Genomic DNA, 14,279 nt, shown 5'->3' with positions numbered 1-14,279 from the left:
TTTTAATTAAATTTAAAAAAAAATCACTAAAAAGTGCGCTTGTAAGTCCGCTGCGCAAATACGCTGTGACAGACGGTATTACAATGACCATCATTTTATTCCCTAGGGTGTTAGAACCCCTAAACATACATTTTTTTTTTTTTTTTTTTTTTTTTTTTTAATTATTATTCTAAGTAAAGGGAAGGAGATGGGCAGGCAGTGAAAACAGGCAGGGGAAGCATTGCTGGTTGTCATACCAACCGCCACCACAAGAGGGCACCAGATTTCAGAAGGAAGCATAGGAACGCAGAAGACCTCAAAGCTGCGGTCTCGAATTACCGTCCGGCAGTGGAATGGCCCAACGAGATCACGCTGGAGGAGTGCACGGAGGATACTTCCCAGCTGTGCCGCCCCAGGCGCCATGTCGCTAATTGTAGTCGCAAATGCAACCTGGCGCCCGGAGTTTGTAGAGCCCTGTATTATATTATATTTATTAGGGTTGTTACTGATTAAAATTTTCATGTTCAATTAATCAATTTTATTTATTATTATTATTTTATCAACTCATTTTGATCAATTATAACGCACATACAGATCCAACTGCTTTTAGCTGATCTCCTTGCATTGCAACTCTGCATTAGTCAGTGGTAAATGTGGTATACACTATATACAATCACCTGACACTAGCTAGTTTCCACAATCCATGGCTTAACTTCACAGTCCACACAAATATGTTTTGAATTCAAACTGTAGCACTGACGTAAGTAATTTTTTTTTATTTTTTTTCCCACAGTAGCTTGACAATCCCTCCACCTCCAGTCTAACTAATCACTCTCACCTTATGGCATAGACCCCTGTGCAAACAGGTAGTCATGCAAGCGGGTATCAAAAGGTTTAACACGGACCATAAGCTTCTCTCACGTTTCCTTAGATCTCAGCAAGGACGCCAGGTTATGGATAGAAAGAAAAGATCTAAGTACTCACCGCTTAAGTATAAGATTACATTTTTGTGCTTAAACACAAACTACTCACATAAAGATGATAAAAACAGAGCATGTAAAGCCGACAATCGTGTTAGTTCCATAGGGCAGCAGCGGGTGACGTCATATGTAGCTCCTCCCCCGTACGGAGTGCGTTCAATCAGAACTTTGACGTCACCGGACACCCCTTCCCTTCGTTAGCAGACGGAGGTGCTTGGGGAAGGGGGGAGGAGTCCAGTGACGTTTATGTCCGTGACATCCCCGGATCTCCGACGGAACTCCCTGAAGACCTGGAAGCCGGCCAAGAGGGGAGTAGCGATCCAAAAAATGTATCGAGGAATTAATCTCTCCTTTCCACAGTGTGTGTGTGTGTGTGTGTGTATATATGTATGTATGTGTGTGTGTGTGTGTGTATATATATATAATCTCTCTGTCTCTGTCTCTGTCTCTGTCTCTGTCTCTGTCTCTGTCTCTGTCTCTGTCTCTGTCTCTGTCTCTGTCTCTGTCTCTGTCTCTGTCTCTGTCTCTATCAACAAAGTCACAAGTGATCATTTAAATATAAGCAAACAAAATAAAAGATGCACTATAATATCTATATATATATATATATTTTTTTTTTTACATTTGACGTGATCTTGTATTTCGGTATTCTTTCTTTTCATGTGACAACACTGAAAAAATGGCACTTTGCTACATTTGTAGTTTAGTGTACAGCTTGTAAATTTGCTGTCCCCTCAAAATAACTTCCACGCAGCCATTAATGTCTAAACCGCTGGCAACAAAAGTGAGTACACCCCTAAGTGAAAATTTCTAAATTGGGCCAAAAGTGTCAATATTTTGTGTGGCCACCAGTATTTTCCAGCACTGCCTTGACCCTCTTGGGCATGGAGTTCACCAGAGCTTTACAGAATGCCACTGGAGTCCTCTTCTACTCTTCCATGATGACATCACGAAGCTGGTGGATGTTGGAGACCTTGTGCTCATTCTCTCTGTTTGAGGATGCCCCACAGATGCTCAATAGGGTTTAGGTCTGGAGACACGCTTGGCCAGTCCATCACCTTTTACCCCCAGCTTCTTTAGCAAGGCATTGGTCATCTTTGAGGTGTGTTTGGGGTCATTATATTGGAATACTGCCCTGCGGCCCAGTCTCGAGAGGAGGGGTTCATGCTCTTCAGTATGTCACAGTACATGTTGGCATTCATGGTTCCCTCAATGAACTGTAGCTCCTCATTGCCGGCAGCACTCCTGCAGCCCCACACCATGACACTCCCGCCACCATGCTTGACTGAAGGCAAGACACATTTGTCTTTGTACTCCTCACCTGATTGCTGTTGAACACCCTTGAAACCATCTGAACCATATGAATTTATCTTGCTCTCATCAGACCACAGGACATGGTTCCAGTAATCCATGTCCATAGTCTTCTTGTCTTAAGCAAACTGTTTGCATGGTTTCCTGTGCATCATCTTTAGAAGAGGCTTACTTCTGGAACGACAGCCATGCAGGCCAATTTGATGCAGTGTGCAGCATATGGTCTGGGCACTGACAGGCTGCCCCACCCCTTCAACCTCTGCAGCAATGCTGGCAGCACTCATAAGTCTATTTCCCAAAGACAACCTCTGGATATGACGCTGAGCATGTGCACTCAACTTCTTTGGACCATGGCAAGGCCTGTTCTGAGTGGAACCTGTCCTGTTAAACTGCTGTATGATCTTGGCCACTGAGCTGCAGCTCAGTTTCAGGGTTGATGTTTGAAGAGCCCTTTACACGTAATCTTCTACATGTTTTACTATTCTGACTTCATAAGGAAGTATGTGTGAAGGATACTTTTTTATAGTTACAAAAAAAAATGTCATGTAAGATATCAAAATCATGACATATGTGAGGCAAATAAGGAAATGCATGTATAGGACAAAAATATCAAACCCACTAAAAATTTTCAGTGTATTTTTACCATCTCTGTGCAGTTGTTTTATTGTAGTTAATATGAACATTTTGTGACATTTTTAACTGTTATGGTCGTTTCCAGCACCTATAAAGTCCCATTCCAACTATCTGTGTTTTTTTTTTTTTTTTCCTATTACATACGGTATGAAGATACTATTTATCTCCTTGTATATAAAATGTGTGTGTGTGTGTGTGTGTGTGTGTGTGTGTGTGTGCGTGTATAAAAGGCATGTGTAATAAATGTTGTTTTGTTTTTTTGTTTTTTCTTTTTCTTTTTCAAGTCTCATGCAAAACATTACCATAGCCATGGTGGAATTGAGAATGAAAGTCATGCAGATGAAAAGGCTGAGGAGAGTGCTCATTTGGATGCTACATTGAAGGGCCTGACAGCACTTGGGGGTCTCTATTTCATGTTTTTGGTGGAGCATTTGATTACCTTGATCAAGCAGTATAAAGACAAACGAAAGGTATTGTGGCTGTCCTTTTTAGGTGAATGTATTTTAATAAACGTTTAGTCTGTAACTTTATATTCTTAATTATGTATTGTACCCCTCCTGCCCCCACAGCAAGCAGCTTGCTACTGGGGCATTAGCCTCTTTAGAGGGGGATCTCTCTCTCTCTCTCTCCTTTCTTTCTTTCTTTCTTTCTTTCTTTCTTTCCTTCCTTCCTTCCTTCCTTCCTTCCTTCCTTCCTTCCTTCCTTATTGGCTCACTGACTATGCCAGCAGTGGGAGTCCATGTCGCCCACTGGTGTGTCTCAGCCAATCGGGAAGAAGAGTCCTGGACAGTCGAGGCTCTTGTGCAACATTGCTGGATCAAGATGGGGCTCAGGTAAGTTTTACGGGGCCTGAGGGGGGGCTGCTGCATACTAAAGGTTTTTTACCTTAACGCATTTAGGATAAAAAAAATTTGTCTTTTTAGAACCACTTTAACTTTGTAAAATGTTCTGGATTAAGGGTTACGCTCAATGAATTGTGTGCCACTTGGAAGACTTACAATTTTTATTTTTACTGAGCACTGGGAGTGCAATTTTCGCTATACCTCTGGTGCTCCAATGCTGGACCTTCTGGTCTCTGCTCCAGCAGCTGCAGAGTCACATGCAGAAAGAAAGATAATCCGGCGCACCAAGATTATATAGCCCAATAGGTAATAGATTGTGTATTAAACCCATGCTAGGGGTATGGGTTAGTCCAAAGATAGTCTGATCCTCTATGGCAAGCTGTAAAGGCTGAAAGGGGGGTAGCTCAGAACCACTTGCGGCTGCTGTCCTCAGAGTTGTGACTGGCTCTGTGTGATTCAGTGGGAGAAAGGAACAAAGGGAAGGAAGCGCCAGCTAAGTGCAGTATCCCAGTTAGATGCTGAGAACAATCACCAGATTAAAATGCTAAATGCTCATCTGGTGGGGAGTATGTAGATTCCTGATATATCCGATATGAGGAACCCACATCTACATACTCTACACCAGATTAGCATTCATCTTTTTAACCTTGTGATTGTGCATTAATTTTTATTAAAGCATTTAACTGGGATACTGCACTTAGCTGGTGCTTCCTTCTGCTTGTTCCTTTCTCCCCCGCGTCGCATGCAGCCGCTGTGTCATCCCTCCCCTCCTGCCACAGAGCACTTTGTATTATGTGAACTCCTTCACAAAATGCAAAGGTTTCTGAGAATGAACAGCAGCAGGGTGGACCAAGGTGGGGTGTGTGGGTGTGTTTTGTGGTTTATCACCTGTCAGCCTTAGGAATCTAGTGATATCTGTACTCTCTGAGCTCCTTAAGACTGTCAAATGTAAAAAAGAAGTCAACGAGGTGGCCAGCATCTTGTTGGACTTCCATCCATAGTATGTCTTTACATTTTACAAAGTGGCTGAATTCCTGGAGTTCAGCTTTAAGTGTATTGCAAAAAATGTGCATTTCATCATGTGTGCAAAAAAGTGAAAAAAAACAAAAAAAAACAAAAAAACTTTGGCAGCAAAAAGATTAATGTGATTGGCAGCTCACTAACCCATGGGAAGTCTCAAGATGTTGAAGGGATTGAGCCAATCTTGACTTTAAAAAAAGACTGAGGGAACATGCAGACCGTGAGAGGGTAGCGGTATAATGTACACATATATGGCTGCACAAGGCAAAGATGTGCTGATAGCATTTGTAAATCTCAAGATCAGAAATGGTCACTAAGACCAGAAGCATAGCATATCCCAATTTTTTTGTAACTATGCTCCAATTAATGGACTCCTGTCTTTTCAAGTGTATTTGTAAAAGAGTGCTTTTACATAGTAGTAGTTCTTAAGTGAACCTAAATGGCTCTAAATACAATGTTACAGCGACCATGTCCCTTTTTGTAAGTCTTTTTACTTGTAGACTACTGACCTTTCCCATAACCTTCAGCATTTAATTAAGCTCCAGTCACTAGAACGGAACGCCTGAAGTCTGCTGGGAAACAAACACATATGGGAGTATTGATCCGTTACCCTTCATAGCTCACACTGGTTTCTCCCTGACTTGACATCGCACTCACTGAGAGCTGCGGGGAACCAAGAGGATCAGCACTCCCAGATTTCAGTATCCCAGCAGACTTCAGGAGACCAATTCTAATGGGCAGAGTGTGTGTGTGTATGTGTATATATATAAATATGTCTTCGTGATCTAAATTTTTAATTTGTCTTATTCTTCAAGAATCAAAAGAAAACTGAAAATGATGAGGACTTCGAAGTTAAAAAGCAGCTGTCAAATCATTCACATACTGAAGATAAAGAAACTTCAGAGGCAGATTTCCGTATGTATATTGTTCATACAGATGGATGTGCGCGACCTATTGCATTGGGGTGTGCACCCCTAAGTTCAAACAGATATATGTGTTTGTGTGTGTGTGTGTGTGTGTATATATATATATATATAGATAGATAGATAGATAGATTATATATATATATGTGTGTATATAATATATAGAGCTGCATGTAAAAACAGAAGAGCGAAAAAGCCCCCGAAAAAATAGAAAATGAATGCACCCACCACAACTGATGGGTAAACTTCAATATATAAAATGTTTGGTTTGGGGGTTTAATACTGCTTTAAGTGATACATTAGGCGGCACAGTGGTGTAGTGGTTAGCACTCTCACCTAGCAGTAAGAAGAGTCGCTGGTTCGTATCCCAACCATGACACTACCTGCCTGGAGTTTGCATGTTCTCCCTGTGCCTGCGTGGGTTTCCTCCGGGTACTCCGGTTTCCTCCCGCACTCCAAAGACATGCAGGTAGGTTAATTGGCTTCTGTTTAAAATTGGCCCTAGTATATGAATGGGGACCTTGGATTGTGGGCTCCTTGAGGGTAGGGACCGATGTGAGTGTGCAATGTACAGGGATAGGGAAAATTGTAGACACTCAGGTTGAACTGGATGGACTGGTGTCTTTGTTCAACCTTACGAACTATGTAACTATTATCAATAATTTTGCTGTTGGCCAAATGAGCTTTAGATGCACAACTGATTTGTGGGTTATAAAGGAGGTTTTTAATGTTCTGCTTAACCTCTTCAGCCGAGAATTGCACAGACGTACGACACTGTGCCAAATAAAATTGTCCTTTTTCTTTTTTTTTTTGGTGGTATTTGATCACGTCTGCAGTTTATTTTTTGCGCTGTAAACAAGAGCGACAATTTTGAAAAAAAATGAACTAACTTTTTTTTATAGTACATATCCAATAAAAAGTGTAAAAAGAAAAAAAAAATCCCAATAAAGTATATATTGATTGGTTTGCGGAAAAGTTATAGCGTCTACAAATTAGGGGAAAGATTTAGGGACTTTTTATTTAATTTTTTTTTTTTTTTCGTTTTTACTAGTAATAGCGGGAATTAGTGATTTTTAGCGGGTTTGCGGCGGACAAATCTGACCCTAAGTGACACTTTTTGGTGAACAGTGCCACCAGTACAGTGATCAGTTCTATAAAAATGCACTGATTACTGTATAAATCATTGGCAGGGAAGGGGTAAACACTAGGGGTGATCAAAGGGTTAAGTGTTTCCTAGGGAGGTGCTTTCTAACTGTCAGGGGGATAGACTGACTGGGAATAAAGAGAGATCGCTGTTCCTGTTAACTAGAAACAGCTGATCTCTCTCTCCTCCCGTTAGAACAGGGATCCTTGTTTACATAGGCAGATCCCCTTTCTGCCTCTGTGAGGAGCAATTGTGGGTGCCCGGTGGACATCGCGGGCACACACACCGGCTCCCGAGCTCTGTATCTGTAAAGCCTCATACACACAATAGGACTTTGTACAAACTTTCCTGTGGATTTTTGTACAAAGGGCGTCGGCCCCGAACTTGTATTGCATACACACGGCAGGACTTTTTCAGCCAACTTTCACCAAATCACGTGGTTTTTCTGCTCTTTACCGCCACCTTTGGTCAACTTCTGTATTGTTGTCTGATCTTTTGCATTGGTTCTGAGCATGCCTGTTTTGTACTTTGTACAAAAGTCCTATGGTTTTCTGTACACACGATCAGACTTTGCTCCATCGGACTTTTGTTGCCAGAAAGTTTGTCCATTCGCACAGCCAACAAAAGTCCGATGAAAACCAAAAAAGTTTGTCCGATGGAGCATACACACGGTCGGATGTTGCTCCAAAACAGCTCATTTGCGTGTTTGTTGTCAAAAAGTCTGATCGTGTGTATGGGCCTTTACACGCAATAGAGCTGCCCTGCAGCAGTATGTGTGGTGAGTGGTCTTTAAGTGGTTAAAAGAAATAGACCTCTTCTGTGACAACAGTGAGCTCTGACAAACTCCAAACTGTGCAGAGAGATTGAATGCTAATCAGAGTATGTATCTCGCACAGAGTGGTGCTGTGGATACATTGGGGTATATTACGTGCCATGTCCCAAATTAATATATACAGAAAAAACAAAGTGGGGCTTCTGGACTTTTTAAGCACCATATGCAAAATGATAATCCTAAAATAAAGATAAAAATCAACATTTTATTAAGAAATGTTTTCCATTGTGCTAAACAGAGATTCTAAAAGATTATCTAATCACAACAGAATTTGTGTACTCCATAATATACAATATAAACCGCCATTTCACATTTTCACTTTTGAAAATAGATAATAAACATTTAATACATAATCTACAAAAGCTCTACATGTTTTGCGTGTTTTAACACGCTGCTTCTGGAGCGAGAAATTTGTGTGACTATCAAAGAGGTAAGCTCAAATAGGAACCACACAGGCTGACTCCCACCTAATAGAGGACTGCTACAATTCCAGATATTTATGTTGGCTGATATTACCGAAGGGGGCAGGCATCAATACCCCTAACTTAAGAGAGGGTTTTATTTATAGTGTTATATTTTGGCCACAGTAACCACACTGCAAAGTATGGCCTCTCCTGCAATCATTTAGTGTTGTGAGCCTGATATCAGGAAACTATACAAATCATCTGATTGAATCAAACCATGTAGACACATCCGATTCTAGCAGGAGAGTTCCCCTGTGTAGTTGCACCAGAGCTAGTAATCCATGCAGTCCTCTAAAGGTTTCAGCCTAGTGTTTGTTCCCAAAGTCAGCTGACCTGTGAGAAAATATACTTACTATACTCATTGAAGTATGTTTTTTTTCACAAAAAATTGTGTTTGAAACACCGCTGCGCAAATATAGTGTGATATAAAATATTGCAGCAACCGCCATTTTATTCTCTAGAGTCTCTAGTAAAAAAAATATACGGCACAGTGGTGTAGTGGTTGGGCGGCACAGTGGTGTAGTGGTTAGCACTCTCACCTAGCAGTAATAACAAGGGTCGCTGGTTCAAATCCCAACCACGATGCTACCTGCCTGGAGTTTGCATGTTCTCCCTGTGCCTGCGTGGGTTTCCTCCGGGTACTCCGGTTTCCTCCCACACTCCAAAGACATGCAGGTAGGTTAATTGGCTTCTGTGCAAAATTGGCCCTAGTATATGAATGGGGACCTTGGATTGTGGGCTCCTTGAGGGTAGGGACCAATGTGAGTGTGCATTGTACAGGGCTAGGGGTAGACACTTACTCAGGTTGAACTGGATGGACTGGTGTCTTTATTCAACCTTACTAACTATAATGTTTGGAGGTTCTAAACAGTTTTCTAGCAAAAAAGACTGATTTCAACTTGTACGCAACAAGTGTCAGAAAAAGGCTTCGTCTTTAAGTGGCTAAACTGCCCTCATTTACAGACCGATGTTCATCCCCTTTTGATCTAAAAGAACTATAAACATTGTATCATTTGGTTATCTCAGCACCAGGCAATGTTGATCAACATTTATTTTTTATTTTTTTTGACAGCTCTGAGCAGAGAACAGCTCTGCACTTGTTACATAGAATTATGGAAACGCCAGATAAGGATCGTGAGGGGGGTTAAATCGAGATCGCAATTTGGTTTTCAAAAGCACAAGCTTCTCCAAGCTTCTCTATTGCTCATATTTATTTCCAATACAATGTATAGACTAATATATTTTTGTTTCCTGTATTATTGCTCCCAAATCCATACACCCTAAATATGTAGTTCTCATGTTTTGGAAGCTAAAAAATCGAAAAATCTATGCATAAAATTGTATTCAACCCCAAATCAAACATTTTATTGCATCTTACCAATTCTTAAGACCCCTTTCACACTGAAGGCACCTTTTAGGCATTTTAGAGCATCCCAGGCCTCCCCAGTGTGAAAGCCCAAGTGCTTCTACACTGGGGCGGTGCGCTTGCAGGCCCAACAAAAAGTCCTGCAAGCAGCATTTTTAGGGCGGTGCGGGAGTGGTGTATTGAACACAGCTTGTGCTAGCATTGTGAAAAGGCTCTTAATGTGATGGCTGCATGTGTTTACTAGTGGGTTTTGAGGAGCTTTTCAGCTGTAAAAACACTCCAACTCTGTTAAGCGTTTTCCCTCATGGCCTTTGGACGGTTCCCTTTTAGTGGATCAATCACGTGGTGATGAGGAGAAGTCGGGAGATATGATCTTCTTTAATTCAATCTTACATGCGTTTGATTTGCAGACTGACGGTAAGAGTCAGTAATTTCGGGTGTTGGTGGTGGTTTCCTTTGTTCCTCATATGAATTTAAAGACAACCATTTCGACCAGATCACTTTCCTGGAATCCGTACATTAATAATTTGAACTTTATATTTATTATTATTTAAAGCGCTATATCATAATTTATAAGTGTTTATCAGCATTTTGAGCCATAAGCTTTTGTGGGAGTATAGAAATTATATATATATATATATATATATATATATATATATATATATATATATATATATATATATATATATATATATATATATATATATATATATATATATCTTTTTTTTTTTTTTTTTTTTTTTTTTTTTTTTTTTGAGAATTTAAAGCAGAAAGTAAAAAATTTTCTGAGGTTTTTTTTTTTCATTTTTATATTGCAAACCGTAAATAACACCGGTGATCAAAAAATAGCTGTATTGTGGGGGGGGGGCATTATGCTTAAAATTCGGTTTGTGTTTGAAAATAATTTTTTACTTTTTGTCTTTTTATCAAGATACGGATAATGAAGGCTACATAGATGGTCAAGCACAAGATGCATCTCAACAGCCAACTGCACCAGAGGAAGAAGAAGAGATCATGATTGCTCAGTCTCATGATGAAACTAGTTACAGGGAGTACGTCTCCAGAGGATGTGAAAACAAATGTCATTCTCACTTTCATGACACACTTGGACAGTCTGATGACCTTATACATCATCACCATGACTACCACCATATCTTACATCATCATCATCACCAAAATCACCATCCACATAGCCATTCTCAGCGCTACTCCCGGGAGGAGCTGAAAGATGCTGGCATTGCCACCTTGGCTTGGATGGTAATAATGGGTGATGGACTGCACAACTTCAGTGATGGTTTAGCTATTGGTAAGATATTAAACAACTCTACAAAACACGATTTGCATTTTTTAAGGACCGCCTACTACAACTGCAATTCAGTAAAACAATGCTTTTAGTGGAAAAACTGGTTATGAGGTATCTCTGCTTTTTACATGCTTCTTACTGTCATCCTTATGAAGACATAAAAAGACAAAAAAAATTGTTTTTGTTGACGTTTGTGTCCCCATGGGGACACATAGCTGATAGTGGGGGAAATAACACTTTTGAAAGCGGTCATATGAACAAATAGAACATGAGAGAATCTCCCTGTGGGGACGATGTTCGCTGTTGAATTTTAGATTTCCATTCACTTTCTGTGCAAGTCAAAACCGTGAAGAAGGTAGAACATAAAGAGCTCTCCAATGGGGTAACCGTAATCAAAACTTGACCTGAGGTTCTAATGCTTCTAACCAAAACTGGAAGAAAGGTTTTGTCTGTTCCACATAAAATCATGGTTTGCTTGCACTCCTATTTAATTGTAAGCTTGCCGTTCCCTGGCAGACTGGAATTATGTGGGGGTCCTGACACTCACTAGCCTTTGCACATAGCTGTAGGGCCCCCCTCCCCTGTTCTCCAGCCTGCAGTGAGGCCCCTCCTCCAGAACAACACTGCTGTCGGTGAGGCTGCATGTGGATGGCGACATGGTTGCTGGGATGGGTGGCGGGAGGTCACCATGCAGGAGACGTATACTGGCTGGTGGTGGGGGAAGATGGGGTCGGAAGTCTGCTCTCACCATACAGTTCATCCAGGTGAGACGGACTTGGGGCTGTGCTGGAATATGTGAGGAGGGGACTTGGTGGCCACCCAGGAAAGGGCTGCATGTGCTCAGATTTAAGCAGCTTATGGGGCCCCTACCATTCTGCTCTTATATATTGTGTAGGGGGTTTCACATTCTGTGGCCTCCCTTTCATAGTATGCTGGGGCCCCAGGGACCACACTCTGCTGTTTTCCCACATTGTATCCTGGAGCACCCAGGGGCCACATTCTGCTGCTCTACTGTACTGTGTTTTGGGACCCAATACTGTGCTGCTCCTCTCTGTATTGTCTGGGGGCTACACTGGCTGCTATTAATATATGGGGTGACATTAGGTTTGCCACCTGTCCAGGTTTCACTCAGACAGTCTGGGTTTCAGTCTGCCTGAAACCCAGACACATTATTCAGACCGGGCTGTGGACATAGCTTCAGGGAGCCTGTGCAGCCTCCCTGTCTCCCCTGGACAGGAGGGGTAGCATTTACTAGAACTGTTCACCTGTATTTTTCGGAGGAAAAGGAGTAGGAAGAGAAGCTGGAAATCGCTGAAGTAGACACCGCTACTCCAGTGACCTTCATTTGTTTCCAGGTCCCCTGTTGATCAGCTGGCCCGATGTATTTTGAATACAGAAGGTCAGCCGCTCAGCACAGGGCACCATTCAGCGAATGCTTGCATTTTCTGAATGCAATCAAAGTGTCCTGCTTGGGCAAGGTGGCGAGTGTGCCATGGAGCCCAGCCTCTTGGCATTGTCCAATTAATTGCATTAATTCAGAAAATTCTAAGAATACTTGAATGGTGCCCATGTAGAGTGACCGACCTCATGTCGAGTGTTCTTAGTTCAGCATAGTGGCTGCCACTAAAGTGGCAGTGTTCACTTCAGTAATTTCCAGCTTTCAGGGGTATCGGCCAGGTAAGATAGAGAGATCGTTATATTGGTCCAGAGATAGATGGATATGTACTATGTGCCTTGAAAAATGTATTCATACCCCTTGACATTTTCCACATTTTGTCATGTTGCAAACAAAAATGTAAATTTATTTTTTGGGGGGACTTTATGTAATAGACCAATACAAAGTGTCACATAATTGTGAAGTGGAAGGAGAATTATAAATGGGTTTTAATTTTATTTTTTATTTATTTTTTGACAAATATGTGAAAGTGTGTTGTGCCTTTGTATTCTGCCCTCTTTACTCTGATACCCTTAGCTAAAATCTAGTGGAACTAATTGCCTTCAGAAGCAGCAAACACATGGAAGCACGTGCTCAGGTCAGATGAGACCAAAATTTAACTGTTTGGCCAAAAAGCAAAACGCTATGTATGGTGGAAAACTAACACTGCACATCACCCTGTACACACCATCTCCACTGTGAAACATGGTGGCAGCATGTTCGGATGCTTTTCTTCTGCAGGTACAGGGAAGATGGTCAAAGTTGATGGGAAAGTGAATGGAGCCGAATACAGGACAATCTTAGAATCTGCAAAAGACTTGACTGGGGTGGAGGTTCACCTTCCAGCAGGACAACCACCCCAAACATACAGGCAGCGCTACAATGGTTTGGTTTAGATCAAAGCATATTCATGTGTTAGAATGGCCCAATCAAAGTCCAGACCTAAATCCAGTTGAGAATCTGTAGCAAGACTTGAAAAATACTGTTCTCCATCTAATTTGACAGAGCTTGAGCTATTTTGCAAAGAAGAATGGACAAAAATGTCACTCTAGATGTGCAAAGCTGGTAGAGACATCCCCAAAAGTCTTGCAGCTGTAATTGGATCGAAAGGTGGTTCTACAAAGTATTGACTCAAGGAGGCTAAATACAAATGCACGCCACACTTTTCAAATATTTTATTTGTAAAACATTTTGAAAACCATTTATCATTTTCCTTCCACTTCACAATTATGTGCCACTTTGTGTTGGTCTATCACATAAAATCCCAATAAAATGCAATTTTTGGTGGTAACATGACAAAATGTGGAAAATTTCAAGGGGTGTGAATACTTTTTCAAGGCACTGTACAACATGCTGATGCCTGGAATGTCACCCTAAAAATGGCATGCATAACTGCAAAGAAGCATAGGAATACCTACTTCTGCCTGTGCTGCTAAACACAGTTCTGCTGCAGAATATCCTCTTCCTGAAACTGACATTTCCAGGAGTGTCTATTTTCTGTCTCTCCTAAACGGCCGAATGGTTCCATCATGGCATTGTCAGGTAGTGACATGGAGGTTGGTGAGAGGAGCCATTGAAAACTGTAGGGGAGGCAAGATATCCATATTCCTGATGTAGTGTCTGTTTCAGAAGAGACTTTAGTCAGAGATTACTTCAGCAGAGTGATGTTCACCAGTGCATGTTGCAGGAGAGGTAAGTATTCCTGTGTATCTTTGCAGGCATGGTATTGTAAAGAAATGTTGGGTAAACAGTCGCTTTAAAGATAAAATAATGTGTTACAGTAAATAGATATTTTTAGCAATTTTGGTGTTTACGCTGACATTTATTTATATACTTCTATTAATCCAAAACTGGTATAGAGGCAATCACGGGTCTGGCATAGGAAGTAGATCAAATTGGCAGCATTTTTATTGTCGACATTTCACTAAAGCTCAGTCTATCTTTTTCAAGGCTGGGCTGAGCATCATCAATATGTTGACCATAAAAACACTTCTTCTGTTTTGACCTATCTCCTCTGCAAGACTTGTGATTGCCTATCTACTATCTT

General features: G+C 41.2%; 1 protein-coding gene across 1 annotated transcript in view; it reads left to right on the top strand.

Annotated features, from left to right (window-relative positions):
* SLC39A6 (solute carrier family 39 member 6) overlaps nucleotides 1-14,279 on the top strand; it is an 82,517-nt gene that overhangs the window by 48,994 nt on the left and 19,244 nt on the right. The window contains exons 4-6 of the mRNA XM_077491997.1: nucleotides 3,188-3,373; nucleotides 5,581-5,680; nucleotides 10,426-10,800. Coding sequence (XP_077348123.1) covers nucleotides 3,188-3,373; nucleotides 5,581-5,680; nucleotides 10,426-10,800 — 661 coding nt within the window. The remainder of the gene's footprint in view (nucleotides 1-3,187; nucleotides 3,374-5,580; nucleotides 5,681-10,425; nucleotides 10,801-14,279) is intronic.

Source organism: Lithobates pipiens, unplaced genomic scaffold, assembly GCF_037356315.1.
Source record: "Lithobates pipiens isolate NorthernLeopardFrog02 unplaced genomic scaffold, aLitPip1_a1.2 Scaffold_19, whole genome shotgun sequence".
Taxonomy (NCBI): domain Eukaryota; kingdom Metazoa; phylum Chordata; class Amphibia; order Anura; family Ranidae; genus Lithobates; species Lithobates pipiens.
The sequence above is the reverse complement of the archived record's forward strand: the minus strand, read 5'-3'. Positions and strand labels throughout refer to the sequence as shown.